This window comes from Nanorana parkeri, unplaced genomic scaffold (assembly GCF_000935625.1).
Source record: "Nanorana parkeri isolate BGI_ZX_2015 unplaced genomic scaffold, ASM93562v1 scaffold75, whole genome shotgun sequence".
NCBI classification, from domain to species: Eukaryota; Metazoa; Chordata; class Amphibia; order Anura; family Dicroglossidae; genus Nanorana; species Nanorana parkeri.
The window spans coordinates 1,728,397-1,749,888 of record NW_017306343.1 but is presented as its reverse complement, the minus strand read 5'-3'; the positions used below and the strand labels follow the sequence as shown (position 1 = coordinate 1,749,888).

Genomic DNA, 21,492 nt, shown 5'->3' with positions numbered 1-21,492 from the left:
TTATTAACTCAATACAGTTTTATCTTTTAGATTTAGTCAAAAAATATTTTTTTTTGTGCACGGATACTGATTTTGGTGTGTTTTAACAATTGAATTGTGTATTTTTATCGGTTTAATATTAATTTGAGAAACATTTGCGCAATTATCGCAGGGCCTACAAATTTAGTATCACCATCTTTTTATTCTACCGGGCCTGCGCTTTCAGAAAATATATGGTTTGGGGGGTCTTTTACAAACGCTAGCAACGCAGCAGTTGAAAATCAAATCAATAGGAAAAAATTGCAGAAAATTCAAAAATGGCTTGGCCAGCTGATTTGAAAAATGTTCCGGAGGGCTTGGCAGCGAAAGGGTTAAAAGAAGAAGGTACAGGTATGTGAGAGCCAGAACTCTTGCTTGTTTGTAGGTGACCAAATACTTATTTTCCACCATAATTTGCAAATAAATTCGTTCCAAATCAGCCAATGTGATTTGTCTGGATTTGTTTTCTCATTTTGTCTCTCATAGTTGAGGTCTACCTATGATGACAATTACAGGCCTCTCTCATCTTTTTAAGTGGGAGAACTTGCACAATTGGTGGCTGACTAAATACCTTTTTGCCCCACTGTATATGCACACACACACACACACACACACACATAATGTATTTTACAGCACTATTTTTTTATTCTGTGGGTCCTGCGGATTCAGAAAATGTATGGTTTGGGAGGTATTTTACAAACAAAAATAGTAATAAAATTATTTTTTTTTAAAGCAAAAAACTGGTCTGGCCACCTGAGGTTCATTGTGGGAAACAGGGCCAGGCAGTGAAAGGGTTGAAGTGTATTTTCACTTTTGCAGTCAAAATTAAATAAACCCCCACAAAAGGTTAAATATTTACATTTTAGATGTGTTTGTGTAGCAGGCCTTTGCAAGCTTCTCTCAAATTTCAGTGGCAGGAAACTCTGACTATATACTGTATACACACTGTACATTTCATTATTTTGCCTTTAAGGGCCCATTCACACCATATCCAGATCAAACCAGATTGTTTCCAGAACCAAAATGCATCCTAATGTATCCCTATGCTATTTCTGGCCTCTGTTCAGTGCAGTCTGTTCCAGACCAGACCAGAAAAATACTGCATGTCTCAATAATAATTGCAGCCCCCCTGCAGAGTGTAGCCTACCCGTCCCCCAGTACTCACCTTTGTCCTCAATCCAGCGATCTTATGCAGCCCACTGGGTTCCCCACACCCTTGCTTCTAAAAAACGTCTTTGCCAGGTCCTGTGCAGCCTGCATGCCACTACCCCACTGCCACAAATAAAACACAGTGCTCTCCGCACAGTGAACACTGAATCTAAGAAAAAGGTGAGCATCAAAACAGGTGGGCTGTATTTAGCAGGGGGGCTGCATTCATTAAAATACAAAATTTGTACCAAAAGGTAAAGTGGTCCTTTAAAAAGCACATAACTGGACTAAATTGTATTTTCTAATATTTGTGTGAAGTTATGCTTTGGCAGTATCAAGTTATTGATTTATCTTTTCATATGAATTAAAAGAGGTCTATATTTTATGAAGATATAAAACAAAAATAATAAAAGTATACAAAAAGGAAAACAAAGCCAGAATTCAACAAAAGGAACTCTAAATAGGTAACATTCTATAATGTAATGGCAGCAATCTGTATGTTGCTATGGAAACCATCAACTTGCACAGTCTGCATGGCCATGAGTTTACCTTCAATCACAGGATTAATGAACAGTTTTACCTGCAGAATTTATGTTGAACAGAAATACGAATTACTCTTCCGGCCAGTGGCCTTGGTGGCTTGTACTCAGTAGCCTATGAAAACCATTCTCTTCCTGAACCATAAAATGGCGTTTCATTATACCAACAAGTACATGCGTGAATTCCTCAGCCAACACTTGTGGAAAGCTTTCCAGAATGTGTTCCCAAGGTCCCCAGAGTTCCAAGATCCTAAACTATACAGTTTGAAGTCACAAGAACAGTTCCTTGGGATTTCAGAATTGACAATCTATGTCACCAATGACAGACATTCCAACTCTCTGGAGTCTCCCGGCCGCCCAGGAGAGAAACACTTCCTCCCGGAAAGGTTTACCTGCTCGATCGAGCAGATAAACCTTTCCCTGCGATCGTTTTTTTTTTCTGACATCGGGAGCCGCGGGCTGACCGTCAGTCAGAAAAGAAAAAAAAAGGCATACGAATCCATAGCTAGATTCCTATTGGCTATTGCACTTTGCAATAGCCAATAGCAAACTAGGTAATGTACCCGCCCACTGCTGCTGTCAAGCAGCAGAGGGGGACCTGAATTTTTCTATCAGGTCCTCTTCTGGTGATTGAAAGCAGCAGAGGGCGGGTGCAATAGCTAGTTTGCTATTGGCTATTGCAAAGTGTAATAGCCAATAGGAATCTAGCTATGGATTCTTATGCCTTTTTTTTTTAATATTCTGACGACTGCAACTGTCAGAATACTAAAAACAAAATCAGAAAAAAAACCTGCAGATAGCAAAGAAGCTATTGCTTTCCCCCAGTAAAAAAAACTAAAAAATTATAATAGAAATAAAAAACATCCCCAACCCGCACCCAGCTTGATTTTTTATTGAAAAAAAACCCATTAACTTAACTGTGGCAGCACGTGGCAAAGCGTTGTGACGCATTGCCTTGCGTTGTGATATGCTGTGTTGCGATTAAAATGTATGCCTGTATCATTTTATCACAACACACACCAACACAGCGCACAAATGATTTTTAACATTTGCTTATTTACAGTTTTGTGTTATTTAATTTTTTTTACGGTTCCGCAAAAAAGGTGCAATTTAAAATGTCAGTGAGGAGGCCCTGGGACTTAGCCCGTTTGTTCCATACAGCCAGAGCTCCAGTGGTCTGGAATGAGATTGAGCATAGGGAACTGCCTCGAAAGAGGCCATTATCAAACAAAACACCTCCATGCTAATGTGACTCCTGGAACACAAGGTCCGAGCATAAGAGCTGAAAAATAGGATCTTTCCTGGGGAAGGAAAACCCTGGACAGGCCCATGTCCAAGACCAAGCCCAAGTATTTCAAGCGATGGGAGGGTTCCAGCAATAACTTCTAAAGGTTCAGGACTCATCCGAAGCTCTGCAAGGTTTGTAGCCTATGATGAATATTGGGCGACAAAGCTTACTCTGACTATTCCCTAAGGAGAAGGTTGTACATGCACCCCACTATGGGGATTCCCTGAGACAGAAGCAGAGCTAACACAGGGCCTTGGTAAATATACCTGAGGTGCAACACACAGGCTGAATGGAAGGATAACAAATTTTTATTTATTATTATACAGGATTTATATAGAGCCAACAGTCTGCGCAGTGCTTTACAAAACTGGTAGTGTTGGATGCCCACAGTAATACGCAGGTTGCCTGGATATCCCAAAAAGTGGTAATGTGCATATATGTATCCTTGGTGTCCCCACATAAAGTCTCCCACGTGAAGGAAGCGATGACAGAAGAGATAGATGCCGTCCGGAATTTCTGGATTCATGGGAACCCCTGGAGTATCTTTAGACAGGAAATATGATGGCCCCCCTGTGTTTCAGGACAGTAAACAGGTTGGAGTAAAATCCCTGGAACTATTCTGCTTCCAGTACAGGTATTATGACCCCCTGGAAAAGGAGCTGATCTAAAGCAGTAAACAGACCTGGCAATCTCTGGGGAGATCTTGGTAAGTTTGTACAGCAGAAAGCGAGTAGGAGGCAAGGTGCAAAACTCCAGTTTGTGACCCTTGGTTTTGCCACTCTGGACCCAGAAGGTCTAGGAGGCAGACAGATGACACCTCTTGATAAAATTAGGGTGTCCCTTCATAATAAAAAGAGGGCTCCCTGGCTTGGAAGGTCAGGACAATGACAGCATGGCTTGGATTTGGAACCAAAGGCTTAGGAGGGATGAAAGGAAATCCTCGTGAAGGAGGCAGCAGAGGATTTAGTCACTGGAGGCTTTGATGTCTTTTGTAGTAAGAAAGTGCCTTTGCCCCCCAGTACTTCCTTTTTGATTTGCCAAGGAGTTTCCCAGTAAAGGGCATGCCTTCAATTTGCGTCTTGCAAGGAAGATCCACATACTAGCATTTCAGTCACAGAATCTGTAACAGATGGACAGACAGAAGTCCCATCCTGGAAATTTTTCTGAGGGTATCCATGAGATCATATACACTGTAGCCCAATGCCACAGGAGGGAGCTCTAGACATTTAAGAGTTGTTGGGCCCATCAAGATGGACCCAAGGGTACCTAGCTTTAGCCTTTGACCATACAGATAAGGTCTGACGCACACCCATGGTAGCAACAGCAGGTTGCATAGTATTGCTTGCGAGAGCAAATAAGGCTTTAAAGAGGGCTTCTAATCTTTTGTCCATGTGATCCTTGAAAACAGGAAAATCCTCAACAGGGACTGTTAGGCCTGGTTCACACCTGTACATTTTGTAGCGCGTTCAACGTTCTACAAAACGCTCAAACATGAAAATCCCATTGTTTTCTATGGGTATGGTTCACACCTTGCCGTATTTCAGCCCGTCTGAACGCGCTACAAAACGGCCTATGCCTGAAAAGGTACATGAGCTTCTTTGTGGCGTTTTTGTTGCGCGTTTCCATTGGGATACAGCCAAGTAGCCTCGGAAACGCGCATTTGTCGCGCGGTAAAAACGTTTAAAAAAGAAGATAGCTAGATCTACAACAGGGACAGCCCATTTCTTAAGGAAACACTCTATAATAAGATATTCTTGAGGGTGATTTTTCAGCGTGATCCCAGTCACTGTATAATGCCGGCAGTAGACATGCATTGCAAATACAAGAAAAATTTTGGCAAGTTTGGCCATTTTAGGGAACCCAGACTAGTGACCTTTGGCAAGGTCGATACAGGCTTCTCTAACCGTAAACAATCATGCACAGTGTTTGGAAGAGATGTCAGGTCCTATTCTTGGGCTGAATCCACAGAATTGGAAGCAGATTTCTTCTTCTTCCTCTTCCTAAGGGAGTGCACAAGCAAACGGGGTGGTCAGAGGAGGACTCTCAAGGGCAAGGAGATGGACCCACTTTCAACCTGTTAGGCTGTGAGGCGTAGATGATGCATGGTGAGTCAACATCGTAGGCAGCAGCAGTAACCCTGCATAGTGGTATGTAGATATTATCTTAGCATATAAAGCTGAAGCAGTATCAGTAGCAGGACAGCCTGTGTAGCCAGCTATGTGTGCATCAAAAAAGGGAATTTGCAGGGGCATGCGCAGTAGGAATCCCCTACTGGGAGGGAGACTGTGCAGCACCTTAACCCCTTCATGACTGAGCTTGTTTTTGGTTTCTGTTCGTAAATGACTGACACACTTTTGACATTTTTGCTGTGTGATTCTTTCACGTCAGTAATATACTTTCTTACAAAGTGCACCCACACATATTATATATTGTTTTTTAGAGGACAGATAGGGCTATATATTTATATCACATATGTGTGTCTAACGCCTCACTTAGGACAAATAAAATATTTTAAAAAAAAGAAGAAGAGGAAAAAAAACACTTTTTTCCCAGTTTTGATTTGTAGTATTTTTTTTTAACAAAACCAGCACAGCTAAAAAAAAAAAAAAAAAAAAATGCAATACATACATTTATTTATTTGTCCCTTATTTTTTTTTTTTTTTTACACTTTTCACAATTTTTTAATATTATGTGTCTATTTCTGAAAGTCAAAGATAAAAAATAAAAATAAAAAAAAGCCAGTATAGCTTGAGAGAGATATCTCTCTCGATCTATACGAGCTGTCAGAATGCCTGCAAAAGTCAGCATGTGTGTCTGCTCTGCTGTGACTCTCAGACACCCGATATTAAGGTATCGGGTGTCTGAAAAAGGTTAACCCTTTCATTAAATGGATGCCTAGATAGTTAGACATCCAATACTGAATGGTAACCGCTGATTCTCAGTGGTTATCAGCCTTCTAGTGCAGCAAATAACTCGTCACGTACAGTGTACGTGACAAGTCATTTGGTCCCTTTGTGGCGGGACGTACAGTGTACGTCTCCCGTCACGAAGGGGTTAAAGAGGAAATTTACCCATATCTTCAAAATGACAACAAAGGCACCTTTATAAATGTTTAGTAATGACCATCTACAAACATATACTAGATATTCCCAGGCTTTTTTATTCTTTGCATACATTGTTTTTCTTTTCCTCTCCATTCCTTTCAGAGTGGCAATTTGTACTAAGGGTAGATGAATCCATCTCCCTCTACTTCCTGGAATTCTCACCATGTGACTATGACATGTGACCATGCACATCATTTCAGGGGAGGAAAATGCCTTTCCCTGAGATCTCGTGAGATTACAGACGAGATTTCCCAGCAATGCTCTGTTGATGTAAAACTCCCAGGATGCAACACTCTGGCAAATTACATCAAAGAGAGCTGGGAAGTAGAAAACAAGAAATTGTAAGTAAAATAAAAATAGGTTTGTTGAACTAATGAATGTAAGATGATTTCATATCAGCATGTAGAGCTGCACGCTGATGTGATTTTTAGCCAAAGGGGGTAAAGGTCCACTTTAAGGGCTCCCGGGCTGCCCCTAAACAATAGACGGGGGACAATAAACCTCCTCTGCCGGTGGACCCCCATAGTGATCCACAGGAAGAAGGGGGAAATTGGGTACCCAGGTAGCATCATCAAGTCCTGACTTACCACCCTATGAGACATGGTCCATCCAATCTTTGCCTTCCCAGTGGCCATAGCCCTCCCCCAAAAGAAGGTCTGCAGGGACAGGGCTCTACAACAATATACTATAGCCCTGGACCTGTAAAGTACCCTGTGGCAACTCACTGCACAAAGTTCCATGGAGACTGCCCAGCCAGGGTCCATCACCCTAGGCCCATTACACGCCAGCCCCACATCTTCCTACTGGCAGGCTCCAGGTAAAAGTTAATGCTCTGCCGAGGAGAAAAACGATCCAGATGGCTGCTGTTAGGTGCCATAGTGTCTGTGAGTAGCATAGGAAAACTTGCTAGTGGAGTCTTAAGCAGGAAAGTACAGAAAAAGGATGTACTTCTCCCAGAGCAGATAGAAGGCATCTGTCACCTAAGGACACTAGGAAAAAACTGAGGCAGGTTGGGAGCGGGAGGGGTTATACAAGGCTGTCCTACAGCTTTGATTGATTTGCCAGTGTCAAATCAGCTCTCTAAGGGCTGTATCGTCTGCTGAATGTTGGACAACAAAACCTATGCCAACTGTGCCTTGAGAAGGAGGTCACCCAAGTACCCTATTGTGGGGACCCCCTGGGATCGATGCATAGCCAAGACAGAAGCAAGCACCTTGGTGAAAACCCATGGTAATGTAGACAGCCGAAGGGAACAGCAACAAATTAGAAATGCTGGGTGCCCACAGAAAAAAAACGCATGTAGCAACTGTGGGCAGGAAAAAAGGAAAAGTGCAAATACGCATCCATGAGGTACACTGAGGCCAGGAAGTCTCCTGGGTGAAAGGAAGTTATGACAAGGTGGATTCCATACAAAACGTCTGAACCTGTAAGAACCTATTGAGGGTCTAGGATTGAGTGAACCCCTCTTTGGCCTTGGGGACAGGGTAGAATAGAATCCCTGGAACATTTTTGTCTCTGGAATGGGAACTATGATCCCCTGAGAGAAGAGTTGACTTAGGGCCACAAAAAGATCTGACCATCTGTGAGGGGATTGTGAGGGCTTGTGGGAGTGTGACAGCTTATACAGGGCTGTCCTTCAACATTGACTTAATTTGCCTGTGTCCAATCACCTTATGGTAGCTGCTTAACTCAGTGGTTAAAGGACCTAACTCCCTGTCTCCTGTGATGTACAATCAAGAAAACACTAATGCATTAAAACGATTTTCTAGTTTGGCTACTATTTGAAGTTATTGAAATTCTACGTTATCCCACTCAAGTCAGTTTTAAACATTCCCCTCATGTTAAAGGGGGAGGAACACCACACCAGAAATAAAGGACATTCGTGTATTGTAAATGAGGCAGAAAATTATATGGTTGTCTTCCTCGATGTCAGTGAAACAGTGCTACTTATGTGTGCAGCAGTCAGGATAAGATCACATTCTATACAAAATACACTTTGCTCAATCCACGCTCAAGATCGTGGTCTTAGTAACTGAATTCTTTCCAGACCATAAGCTACAGCCATTTCAGGTTTTCAGCAGGACCTGTACAAGTCATGTTACAGTTACTGTGGAAATCTATTAAGCCTTCAGAGCAATTTTTGAATTTTTTGCTCAAATGTTAAAATCTGCATTGCTGGCTTGAAAATCTCGAGTATAAGCCGAGGGGGGCACTTTTCACCCAAAAAAATGGGCTGAAAATCTCGGCTTATACTCGAGTATATACGGTATAACCCCAGAAGATTTGTATCTTTTCTGAAAGCAGAGACCCTGTACATAATAAAGATTATAGTTGCAATGTCACGCGATATTTGTGCAGCTGTTTAACAAATTTATATTTTCAGGGGGGAAAAATACACAAAGTTTTAGTACACACAAACACAATTTAAAATAGTAAAGTAAAAAGTTACCAAATATGTCAAGTCTCAAAAACCAGTGCACCCACAAAACAGTGAAATTATGTTAACCAAAGTTATCAGTAGAAATCACTTTAAATATCCTTACCGCAGTTTAGAGTTAACCATAAATGAAGGGCTAGAGTTTTTTCTGTCACTCTAGCGTGTGCAGTGATATTCAATATGTGTTTCACAATGGATTCCATACACAAGTGCACCCTACACACATTGTGTAGACATGTAAGCCAGGAAAAATTTAGTTTCGGTTCGTTTCGTATGTTTCATTATTTAGTTTTTGAAAGTCAATTTGTTTTGGGATGAATGCGTATGTTTAGTTAACTTCGGATGAGTTTAATGATAATTACGAATGAACATTCCTTGCGGAAAAGTGACATTTTATATTTACTTTGTTTGATTTTTATTGCTCTTGTGGACTGCCAAAAGTTAAAAAGAAACAGTGTGCGTTTCCTTCCGGCAAATTATACCAGACCCTTCAGTCTGGAAGGAATTTTAGAAGGGACAACAACGACAAAAAAAAAAAGCGTGTGGGGTCCCCCTAAAATCCCTTACCAGGCCCTTGATCCAGAAAAGGGAAGGGGTGGGGGGGTCTATGATGAGCAAGCACCCCCCCTTTCCCTGCACCATACCAGGCCACATGCCCTCGACATGGGGAGGGTGCTTTGCCAGGAGGGGACCCCCTGGAAAAGCACCTTATCCCCATGCCGATAAGGACAAGGGCCTCTTCCCCACAACTCTGGTGGGGGTCTGTGAGCAGGCCCCTGCATGTGAATGAGTAAGGGGTAGTTGTACCCCTACTCATTCACTAAGTAAACAAATAGTAATAAATAACCACACAACACATGTTTTTGACAATTCCTTTATAAAAACAAAAGATATCCCACGATGTCAATCCAGCGTCAATCACACCATCCAGCAATGTAAATTGTCCCAGTCCTGGAATCCAGACGTATGCCGACCCGACAAAAAAACACAACACATGCAGCTGGCTGGGCAGTGGGCAGAAAAAAACAAACAAAGCCTGCTATTGGCCATTTCAAATTGAAATAGCCAATAGCAGGATGATTATTGCTCTGCCCACTGCCTTCTGTCAATGAGCACAGTTATCTCTCAGGTCCGCTCCTCCGGGAGCAGTAGCCAACAGTCACCCTACTATTGGCTATTGGAAATTGCAAAAGCCAATAGCAGGCTGACTATTGTTCCACCCTCTGCCTGATGTCAATCAGCAGAAGAGCGGACCTGAGAGAAAACGTTCTCTCTTAGGTCCGCTCCTCTGCGGGAGCAATAGCCAATATTCATCTTGCTATTGTCTATTGCAAATTGCAATAGCCAATAGCAGTATAGGGGGTACCAAGATTCCGATAAGCCCCCCTGTCTGCAGACCCCCACAAACACCGGGCCAGGGTTGTGGGGAAGAGGCCCTTGTCCTCATCGACATGGAGACAAGGTGCTTTTCCAGGCCCCCCCTTCCAATCAAGGGCATGGTGCAGGAGGGGAGCGCATATTCGTCCTCCCCACCCCCCTTTCCTGCCCTGCCTGGCAGCTGCTCAGATCAAAAGGTCTGGTAATGAATTTTAAGGGGAACCCCACACATCTTTTTTTTGTTTCATTTGTGTTGGGGTCCTTCCTAAATTTACTACCAGTCCTAAAGGGTCTGGCATGAATTGAGGGCGGGAAGGAGCTGCATGCTGGGTTTTTTTTTTGTTTCTGTGGACTTTTAGAAGTTAAAAGCTCTTCTGCATTTTGTGACAGCTGTCCGATTTTTTGTAGACATTGGGGATGGGAGTCTGAATGTCAGCAAAAGGCAAAGAGAGCTGCTACAGAATGACACACAGCTCTCAGCTCCTTTGTTTACATTCTGTAACAGCTTTCTGCTACTTTATTGCCATTCTGGACTCGCATCCCAAATGTCAACAAAGAGGCAGAGAGAGCTGTCACAGAATGACACACAGTTCTGCTGCTCCTTTGTTCCATTCCGAATGACATTCGGGATGCATCCAAATTATATTATTAAACATTCGGCTTCGTTATTTCTGTCATTTGGAAATTCAGATGCATTTGAATGTCCGAATTCACAGAAATATGTACGAATGTCAATTCGTAACGAAACAAATCGCACATGTCTAGATGTTGTGTGCGTGGGGCGATGGTCCTTTTAAGATTTCTAAGATATTTTTTCCATTTAACCTTTATTGTTTTTACCATGGGACTAACAAACCACCTAAGTGATAACATTAGGCAGGTGACAGGTACTCTTTATGGAGACATCAGGGGTCTATTGGACTTCCCTGCCTTCTTCTACAGCAGACCGGGCACAGACTGTGCTTGATCCACTGTTTACCCGACTGTTCAGCCAGGAATTTGACACTCTGGACCCGGAAAAGTGTAGAGCTGAGGAGTGTGGCACCCACAAGTTATGTTTAAGTGACCAAGTGACTCTACAGCCATCCAGATTACTTTTAGATAAAAGGCACTGAGCTGGAAGTAGAAATCTGAAACAAGCATTTAGAGGTATCCCATTGCAATCCAAACCGACGTATCCTAATGTGTAGCTTAAATGGGGGCTGAAATGGCCAACCGATGGCGCCGTAAGACTAATGGAGAAAATTAGGTCACCAGCACACCGACGTCCACTTCATGAATCTGTCTTATCTTGCTGTTTAGATAGACGTGGTGTCACAAGCAAATGCAATGTTTTCGGAACTACGTGCAGGCCTACATCAGGCGAAACGATGCGACAATCTGTTCAAGAAATCTAAAACAAGCTCACAGCTTTTGAACCCCCTGAAGGGTGGACAAGCCAGCCACATCCAAAAGAACTTAAGCAGTTATATGAGATGCAAAGTACCAACAAAAAAGTTTTTTCTAATGTCAACTCATTGAGACTACTGAATGCAACTTAAACAAGAGAAATTATTTTCTTCAGTGCACTCTACAAGGGGAAAATTTCAAGTACGGTAGCCAAAAAAAGAATGATGCTTCAATAAAGCAGATGCTTGATTAAAATGAAGCTTTAATAGATGGGCAGCATGCAATGAGTCTAGTCTAATAGATTTTACAGATTCTGTGCTTACAATGTCATGTGTGATAACAAACATTGAAGTACTGCAGGATTCAGTGCAGAAAGAACTGCAGTAAAAATGTTTCCAAGGTAACAAGCTATATAAGTCAGTGTGATACATTCTGTCCTTTGCTTCTATCTCTCTACCACATACACTAGAGTAGGGGGATTGTAAAAATATCCAAAGGATGTTCACCATTGTATAAAAGAAATAATGCTGGCTATACAAACTGATACATTTTGCCCAATACAAAAGATGCCTATGCTTTGTGAGGTAACTATATGAATGTATAGATCAGAATCCAGTTTGCCCAATACAAAAGATGCTTATGCTTTGTGAGGTAACTATATGAATGTATAGATCAGAATCCAGTAGATGAATGTCAGCGAGGAGAAATAAAATACAAAAAACTATTTACCCAGCATCAAACTTTTGTGCTTCTCCACTTACAGTAAATGCCTGGTGACAGATTCACTGGTAACCAGTTCCCTGTAGCAAATCACTGGGATTATTTAGTTTTTAAAATTGTAAGCCAAAGATGTGTTAGAATCACAGTTGGGATATCAAAATTAATTTCTGAATTAACAGATATGACTAGCACCAGTAGGACATCAACAATTTTACAGACTATACATTACTTGGTGGCGTGTGCCCCCCTGAGGCTGACTTGGAGTCTTGGCCTCCTATCATGAAGGAGAGGTTTCCAGCAGTAGAGCTGAGGGACAACCATGAGGCTCTCAAAGATGGCAGCCTCATCAGTATAAATGCAGTCAAATCAGAGGGGACATAGAAGAAGGTTCAAGCTGCACCTGAGGACATAGAACACAAGTGTATTCTAAGTGGAGGTAAGAACCTGCTGGTTCTCATAGAACACGAGTGTATTCTAAATGGAAGTAAGAACCTGCTGGTTCTCATAGAACACTAGCGTATTCTAAGTGGAGGTAATAACCTGCTGGTTCTCATAGAACACAAGTGTATTCTAAATGGAAGTAATAACCTGCTGGTTCTCCTCAAGAAGGAGAACTGAAGTTACAGAAATGGATACAGATAGGCGTTATACTACAACTTCCATTTTCGAAGACTGCCCAGTCATATTTAGACACTCTGCCCATCTGCTCAAACAGGAAAGTGGAGGTAAAACTAATAGGCAGCAGAAAAGACCTACTCAAGTAATTCACACGGAGCTGCTAAGCCCCAAGCTACATACATCTCTGCAATACAAATCTGTGTAAGTACGCTTGTGCTAATGCTGTGGCCGTCACACAGCTCTGCCAGCACAAAGTACTGTAGAAAAGGCAAGGAAGTGATATCTTCACTTAAAAAGGATATTTTGAAGGATTTCAAGAAAATGTCATGGCATGCAGGGGTACAGGACCAAAAAAGATGAAAAAGTGTAAGACTTCTACTGGACTTTAAAGAAGAACGCCGGGCAGAATAAAACTTAACCCTTGCAGTAGGGGTCTGACATTGCCAGCACATGCTTGATTGAACAATCTTTAATTAAGGGTTTTGTTTTAGCAGTGATAGATGTCTTGTGTCGTCCATTAAATACTGGGAGAAAAGAAATTGCCTTTGTTTACTTTCATAGAGCTTCAAACAAACACACACACCCATCCGTGCTAAAAATCTGCTTAAATGGTTACAAACACCAGTTAAATGTAAAAATGTAAATTTTGTTGTTTAGCTGACACAGACAGAAGGCAAGTGGTTGAGGTATTTATTAGGGCTGGTAACGATTAAAATTTTCGTGTTCGATTACTCGAATTTTTAAAAAAATGTCAATTATAACGCACATACAGATCCAACTACATTATTATTATTATACAGGATTTATATAGCGCTAACAGTTTGCGCAGCGCTTTACAATATAAGGAAGACATTACAGTTACGATACAAGATGGTAAGGAGGGCCCTGCCCCTGAGGGCTTACAATCTGAAAGAGGAGGGGGAAATGATACATAAGGAGGGAGCTGTGTGGGGATGAATTATTTGAGAATGTGAAGGTTCAGTGGTTAGGTCGAGGTGGGATCAGCACAGCAATGAAGTAATAAAATGAACTAGGATCACACTAATCCAGCACGTTATTAATCTCACGTGCCCCATTCAATATGGCCGCCTCTTGAGTGGGGCAACTCAGAATAATAACATGCTGGATTACTGTGATGCTAGTTCATTTTATTACTTCATTGCTGTGCTGTATGTGTATAGGCCAATGCCTTGGCTGGCTCTTGTGCAGAATGTTTCTTGGGCAAACTCACCGGCCCAAGTGGCTCCGTCGGACTCCTCCCCCCCTCCCTTCGTTAGCCGACGGAGACACTTGGGGAAGGGGGGAGGAGTCCGGTGACATCGATGTTCCTGACGTCACCGGGTCGCCGAAGGGACTCCCGGAAGCCGGCGGCGAGGTGAGTGTTTTCATTAGCGATCAAAATAATTTTAATCGATCAAAAAGTTTAACGATTAATCGAGAAATTTATCTTTAATTTTCACAGCCCTAGTATTTATAGAATTCTGTCCTTTAAATTATGATGTAGCCAAAAATAAATATCACCTAGGCCGACTGTCCAATGGAAAATCCTCAGAACAGGGCATTTTGAATGTTCCCAGGTATGCCCGCACCACAATTAATTTGCGTCAACACTCATTACAGGCTCATATGCCTTTAGTCACTTGGTCCTCTCCCCTTACCATCACACTGACTTTGGCCCCTCAGGAGACATGACCTATACCTGCACTACTTTGCCTCTGCTGCAGTTCCATTCCATACCAGTGCGTGAACATTCAGTTGTTTCCTCCTCTGTTTGCCCACAAGTTAAAATTACCATTGTCTGCACAATCGCATACCTCCATCATATTCCCTCTAGCTATATGCATTACAAAATACTGCAATCAAAGTAATATTAAGGCCTGGTTCACATCTGAGCGTTAGCGGAATCGCGAACAGACGAGAAACACGCTTGCAGTGAAATTCATTTCTAATAGCACCCCAAATGCAGCCTGCAAATCGTGCGGTACAAGCACAAACGCAGCAGAAAAATGCATCCTGCGCATTGCACAAAAAAGTGCAGAAGCTTTTTTGCCAAGTGGATATGACCCCATTGAAATCAATGGGGCAATGCGACAACCACACATGAACACAAGTTCCTGGGATGCACAGATGTGAACCAGCTTTTATCCATTCTTCAGTAGCTACAACTCCAAACCAGTTTTTTTATGCACCACAGGGCTCACTTTTTCTAAACTGTAAACATACCAACCTTAAGACCTCGCAGGATCTGGTATACAAGGAACTGGATTCGATCTTCTGATAATTTCTCATGCTTCATTATCTTGCCCAAGTCTGTGCCCATAAAAGGCATAACTAGATAACTGCAAGAAAAGAAAAAAAAAAAAGAATACAAATATATTAGTGAAACAAGCTGACTATATGGTATATGCATTTCAAAGAGCAACAGGACAAAAGTATGGATGTTTATATTGTATATTTTTATTACTATGGCGTGTTTTTTTTTTTTTCCTCAAAGGGTTTTACCTGCTTTTGGGGCAAATGGTAAGGCGGCCATCTTGGGTGCGCTCAGTACAATATCATACTAGGGAAAATTTAAAACAGGAGCCAATTAACCTACCAGCATGTCTTTGGGGTGTGTGGGAAACACACTGAAGCTCAGGGAGAACATGTAAATAGTGTCCTGACCAAAAGGAATATATTACGTTGATATTACCCAAGTATCACGATCTCTCATTACTAAATTAAAAAGGCTAGTTCACCATTTTCTAATTCAGCTATGCGATATTCAAAAAAGGTACAAGTTGCCAAGCCGGGAACTATAGACCAGTCAGTCTACATCAATAGTATGCAAACTGTTAGAGGGGATGATAAAGGACTATTTAGTGGACTAAGTTTGTGACAATGGTATAATTAACGATAATCAGCATGGATTTATGAGGGCCCGTTCGTGTCAGACCAACCTACTAACATTCTATGAAAAGGTGAGTAGAGATCCGGATAGAGGAAAACAAGTAGATGTGGTGTACCTGGATTTTGCAAAACCTTTGACACGGTACCACATAAATGCTTAGTACACAAGCTGAGATCTATGGGCATAGATGAAATGGTGTGTACATGGATAGAGAGCTGACTACAGGAACAGGTCCAGAGAGTATTAATAAATGACTCTATCTCAGATTGGTCTAGGGTCGAGAGTGGTGTGCCCCAGGGGTCTGTGCTGGGCGACATACTGTTTAACCTTTTTATTAACGATAGCCATGTTTCTGTGTTTGATGATACTAAAATTGGGAGGGTAATAGACACAGACTTAGACATTATAACATTACAGGAGGACCTGGATAAAATAGGTGAGTGGGCATCTACAGCATTTGGCAGAGGAGGTTCAATGTTGATAAATGTAAAGTAATGCATCTAGATGTTAAAAACATGCAAGTGGATAACACAGTAAGGGGTACTCTACGAGGGAAGTCAGAAATGGAAAAAGATTTGGGGGTCATAGTAGACCACAGATTGAATAATAGCTTGCAATGCCAGGCTGCAGCTAACAAAGCGAGCAGACTACTGTCTTGAATTAAAGGAGAACTATGAGGTGAGTGATTTTCACTCATCCTCATAGTTCTAGCCGACCTGTGACAATGAGACTGTCACAGGTCGGCTCAGAAGATCGGGAAGTGAGCGAACACATACCGGCGTTCGCTCACTTCTCGATCCTGTCACGGCTCTCTGCCGTGACAGGGGAGGGACTGGATTTCCCCCTCCGATCCTCCAGCGCTTACTGTCGGAACGGACGGAGGAGGGGGAGGGTACAGCTGGCTCTGCCTCTAGATAGGCAGAGCCAGCTGTCACTCACGCAGCTGGGCGGATCCAGACATAATTGTCGGGATCCGCTTCAGCTGCGGCGTCTCAGTATACCGCAAGCTTTTGCTCGCGGTATACTGAGCTTAGGGTGACGAGAGGACGCTAGTTTGTGTCCTCCCGTTACCCTAAGGAGAACTATGGGGAAAAGCCCTAACCCCATAGTTCTCCTTTAAAAAGGGAATGTACTGTTATACTGAATATTCCCCTGATTCGTGAACCCTGGCTGTGTCTCTTCAGCTACTGGAAACCATCACCTATACCTAGTAGACAGAAGCAGCAATGGGTGTATGTGGCTCTGTTACTGGCAAAACGTATCATTATGTACCAATGGCTCGCCACATAGCCGCCCTCGCCCCAACATTTTCTGCAGGCCCTGACGTCTCTGATGTAGAAGGAGAGAATCGAGGGTACTCTGGACCCAGACAAGCACTCCGCAGTTTTCATTGGGAAGTGGGAACCTTTCATATTGCATAATTATTCAGGTGCTGAGCTACATGCTCTACTATATCCTTTCAAACTTACCAAATGGTATCTAGAACGGAGATTGGAAAGCACCCTAGGGCAGTTAGAACTCCCGGAAGACTACGAACCTGGCTAGGTACAGCAGTCATTAGGGTCTGATATACACGCGGCAGTCAGCTGCTGGTAGGGTAGCATGCACAGGAAACAACGATGCAGCACTTTCTGGAAATTGTACTACGCAACATGCAAATCTCTATGTCTCTTTTAGGTTAATTTTTTGTTATGCATGTGACACGAGTATACGATTTTTTGTTTTGATCTGATATATTGATATTTCTTATTATTTTTATGCTTTGGATTTTCGATGTTCTGTGGAAAATCAATAAAAATGTTTTTTTAAAAAAAGGGAATGTAGTGTACAGACAAAGCAATCATTTTGCCACTTTATAGATCATTGGTTCGGCCACATCTTGAGTATGAGGTTCAGTTTTGGTCACCAGTCCACAGAAAGGATGTCCTGGAGCTGGAGAGAGTCCAGAGAAGGGCAACTAAACTAATTAAGGGGCTGGAGCACCAAAGCTATGATACAAGGTTACAGTAAACCCAGTAACAACGACTAGAGGCCACCACCTAAAATTGGTGGAGAAAAGATTTAACCACAATGGGCATAGGGGCTTCTTTTCTGTTAGAGCGGTTACATTTTGGAACTCTCTGCCACAAGCAGTGGTAGCAGCAGAGAGTATTGAATCATTCAAAAATCAATTAGATACCATCCTCAGAGACCGTAACATACAGGTGTACAGGTACTCTTAACGCCTAGGACCACACAGGGACTCGTATATACACACGCACACCACACACCTTGCAACCATCGCACGACTTTCGTTGTGCGATGGTTGTAAGGTAATTAAAATCTTGTACGATCTGCCCATCTTGGACAGGCAGATCGTACGTGCGATCATCGCAAGCCCTTCCTGCTGAGGGGAGGGCTTCCGATGATTCCAATGCTGAGCCGGCAGCGTGCGCATGCGCACACCGGCCCGTTCGGCATTTGTCCTCCGAGCATGCCACTAACCCGCCTAAAATCGTACGATTTTCGGCAGGTTTTCAATCGTGCTCGGAAAACAAAAGACGTGCGACCGTACAGTAGAAAGGGCCACACAACTTCCATACACCTGCCGATTATCGTACGATGGCGGGATCACCCACGATTATCGTACGATAATCGGCAGGTGTATGGGCACCTTTACACATAAAGGTTGAACTTGATGGACCTGTGTCTTTATTCAACCTCAAATACTATGTAACTATGGGTGAAATCTGGTGGGTCAATTACCCACCGGTTTTTAAATCTTTCAGGGCAAAGATTCCCATTGTGAAGAATCTGGATCGTCCCCATCCATTGTGCCTTGCTCCTATAACTGCTACAAGATGAATGCCACTTTATGCTGCATTTTCCAAATAGTAAAAGAGAATTCACCTGTAAATGATCTACAATATATCTAAAAAACAAAAAAGACAGCGGGCGATTTTCCCTCCCAATAACAGCCCAGGTCTGAAGTGTTAGTTGTGGGTAACGTAACCCTTTAAAACGACAACAAAATCCAAACAGCTTGTATTCTACATCACAAATGTACTGGATAACCTGATATAATACAAGCTTGCTGCGCTCCAAAGAGTGTGTGGGTGGTGTACTTAGATTAAATGTAAGGTCAATGGATCTGCAAAATCAAAGTGCTTACTGATGTTTAATGCAAAGAAACAAGATACACATTTATAAACTGAACTTTGTATCAAAATTGGAATATTTACCTAGATACCATTATGTTACACAGTAACTGCACAGGGAACAGACATAACTAATCGCACATCGATATGCAATGCTAAGAGCTTCAATAAAAAGGAGATCTCAATGTAAAACAATTATACCACAATGTGGGGAACTGAGTCTTTACAAACTATGAAGAATAATCATCATAATATCAATATCAGCCTAAAGCAAGAAAAAGGAGGTAGTTTAAAAGCTAAACCCCAGCCTTACCTTCAGGGCCTGTTCACACGACGTCCGTTTTGTGTGCTGACCGGATCCGTATGCTGCTGCACTCAAAATGCATCCCAATGTATCCCTATGTGTTTTATGGGCTACAGTTCTCACGTGCGCAGTCCGTTCAGCTTACGACAGAAAAAATACTGCATGTCACATTTTGTCCGGTCACGCACGAACGCGCACGAAACGCAACGAAAACGCAATGCAGCTAAGGAAAACATTTTTTTTAATTTTTGCTCCACTTATTATGATGTTATCAACGATAGACAGACAGGTTGGGGTAGAGGTAACGACATGAACTGCAAACATTTGGAACATGCCCATTACCTTACCATGGACATACGAGTAAAGGAAAAAAATTTATCCGGGTGACCTCGCAAATCCTCATACAAACTCCAGAACTGACCCTTGGAGTCCCGGAGCCTCAAGATTGGGTGTACCCAATAACGACGTCTCCTGCGGGCTCGTTCTCTGCAGATTGCTGTAGCCAGCACCATCAACATGCCTGCAAATATGTGATACATGTCTGATCACCAGCTTTACATACACAAAGGGAAGTAGAGGTACTGAGACGGCGTAAGTGACCTCAGAGGCTGAATCTGCATACTGACAGCCCCTTGGCTAAAGAAAAAAAAAATTAACTGTCAGCATCCGGACCGAAAACGCATCAAAAACGCACTGCATCAGCAGCTCCACATCTGCTGATCAGGACCTGATCTCATGTGAACAGGCCCTTAGTGTTACACTGCTGTAACGAAAATACAGACAGGGCTATTCACTAAAGAGTGAAGAGTTTGGAAAAGGCAGGAGAAGTGAACAATCTAGCACAACATAGCTGAACTGGAAAGAGAGCTGAATTGGAGAATTTTTCCAAACCAGCTATTTTGGCTGATTGTTCACTTCTGCCTTCTCCAAACTCTTCACCCCTTTGTGAATAGACCTGTTAGTCGGATTTAACTGCACACAGAGTTTCTCTCAGTGTGCATTAGAAGCTGCACAAGTCAAATGGAGCCCTTATTTCCTGGCTGAAGGTAGTCCAGCATCATCTAGCTCCCCAGCCTAACTGTCCCTGGCTGCCCTTTAATTCACCAGTTTTCAGTTCTTTTAATTATGGATGTGCAGCAGCACATGTGGCCCTGCAAATGCAGCCTGTCTACAAACACCCAATCCTCCGGACTGACATCCACCCATCAAAGCAGAGTTCTAGAGGAGTCCTGAGGCAGTGTGTGTGATGTTTCCAGAAAGCTATTTACAGCCCCCTGTTGGCCCTTTCCCACCAACCTTGATCTGCCTGCATTGCATACAGTTCAGAAACCCAGTGAGGACATTAGTGGGTTGAAAAGAAGAAGGTAATAAAAATGGAAAGACCTTGTTGATAAAAGGTAGAGGGAGATACCAGGTAAGGCAAAATTTAAAGCAGATTAAACTTTAATGGCTCTCTTAAGCAAGGACATGTGTGTGTTTTCTGAAGGTGTCACGGAGTGTAAATAAACAAGCATAAAACACATAGAACAGTTGTAGATTCAAACCCTGTGACATTTGCAGGATGCAGCGGGAGAATAGGAGACATCAAAGACATGCACAACATACAAGCTCTGCACACCCCACCAGAGTATGACAGCATATGACTGAAACATGGGTGGATGTCTTTATAAATGGTGGCTGCTAGCAGACAGGGAAGTAGGGGGACATAGAGAATAAAAGGTAGGGCAGTGCTGTGATTGGTTCTTCTGATCATAATGATCTTTGCCATCCCTTACCAGGAAGAAGTATTATATCAATCTTTCAGTTAAAGTGAATTTGTGAGTTGTGTAGGGTAATGAACCCATGCCTCTTCGCACTATACTAAGAAGCCTTGCCACCAGGCTAGTACGGCTTTGATGTAGAACACCCAGCAAACACAGCCGTCTACAAAGTGTGTAATGCAAGCAAGTAGAAAAAGGCAGGGCAAGTTACCAGTCTCGGATGTCTCACTAGATCTTACACCATGTTAGAACTTGCTTCCAAGTGATGAATCGCTTAAGGGCCTAGCCGAAAGTATGTTAGGCATGTAACTAGAAAGGATTGCAAAGGTTATTTGACAGTTCTTAGGAACAGATCAGAAAGAAGAGTTAACATCGTTCTATACATTGCATCATCATTCATGTTGAGGAAATATCTGGCAGCACCTCCCTACACTGTACTTTTACATCCAGCTGTCATTCCTACAGGTTTTCTAGTAATGTACTGCAGGATCTGTGTTCTCACTTTAACAGGGTGAATTACAGTGCAAGTCAATGAACAAACACTACTACAAATTGGAACAACTTACAAGTCATTGAATTTCTCCAGCGTCAAGTCAGGTGTGAACACATCTAGCAGCCCAATTACCTACAACAGGGAATGAAAATAGTTAGTAATACTGCAAAACATGAAACTTTTTCACATGTACATCCCTAAAAGGAGGGCATTCCATTTTAAGTGCTATAGCCTTTGCTAAAGTCTTCTTCATTGGGCACTTTAAGGAG

At 42.5% G+C, this 21,492-nt stretch overlaps 1 protein-coding gene across 2 annotated transcripts in view; it reads right to left on the bottom strand.

The window, feature by feature from the left end:
* Positions 1-21,492, bottom strand: part of MAPK12 (mitogen-activated protein kinase 12) — an 86,117-nt gene that overhangs the window by 36,477 nt on the left and 28,148 nt on the right. For both annotated transcript variants that reach the window (XM_018576737.1, XM_018576738.1), the window contains exons 3-4: positions 21,297-21,355; positions 14,867-14,978 (exon numbers count right to left, since the gene is read on the bottom strand). In XM_018576737.1, coding sequence (XP_018432239.1) covers positions 14,867-14,978; positions 21,297-21,355 — 171 coding nt within the window. The remainder of the gene's footprint in view (positions 1-14,866; positions 14,979-21,296; positions 21,356-21,492) is intronic.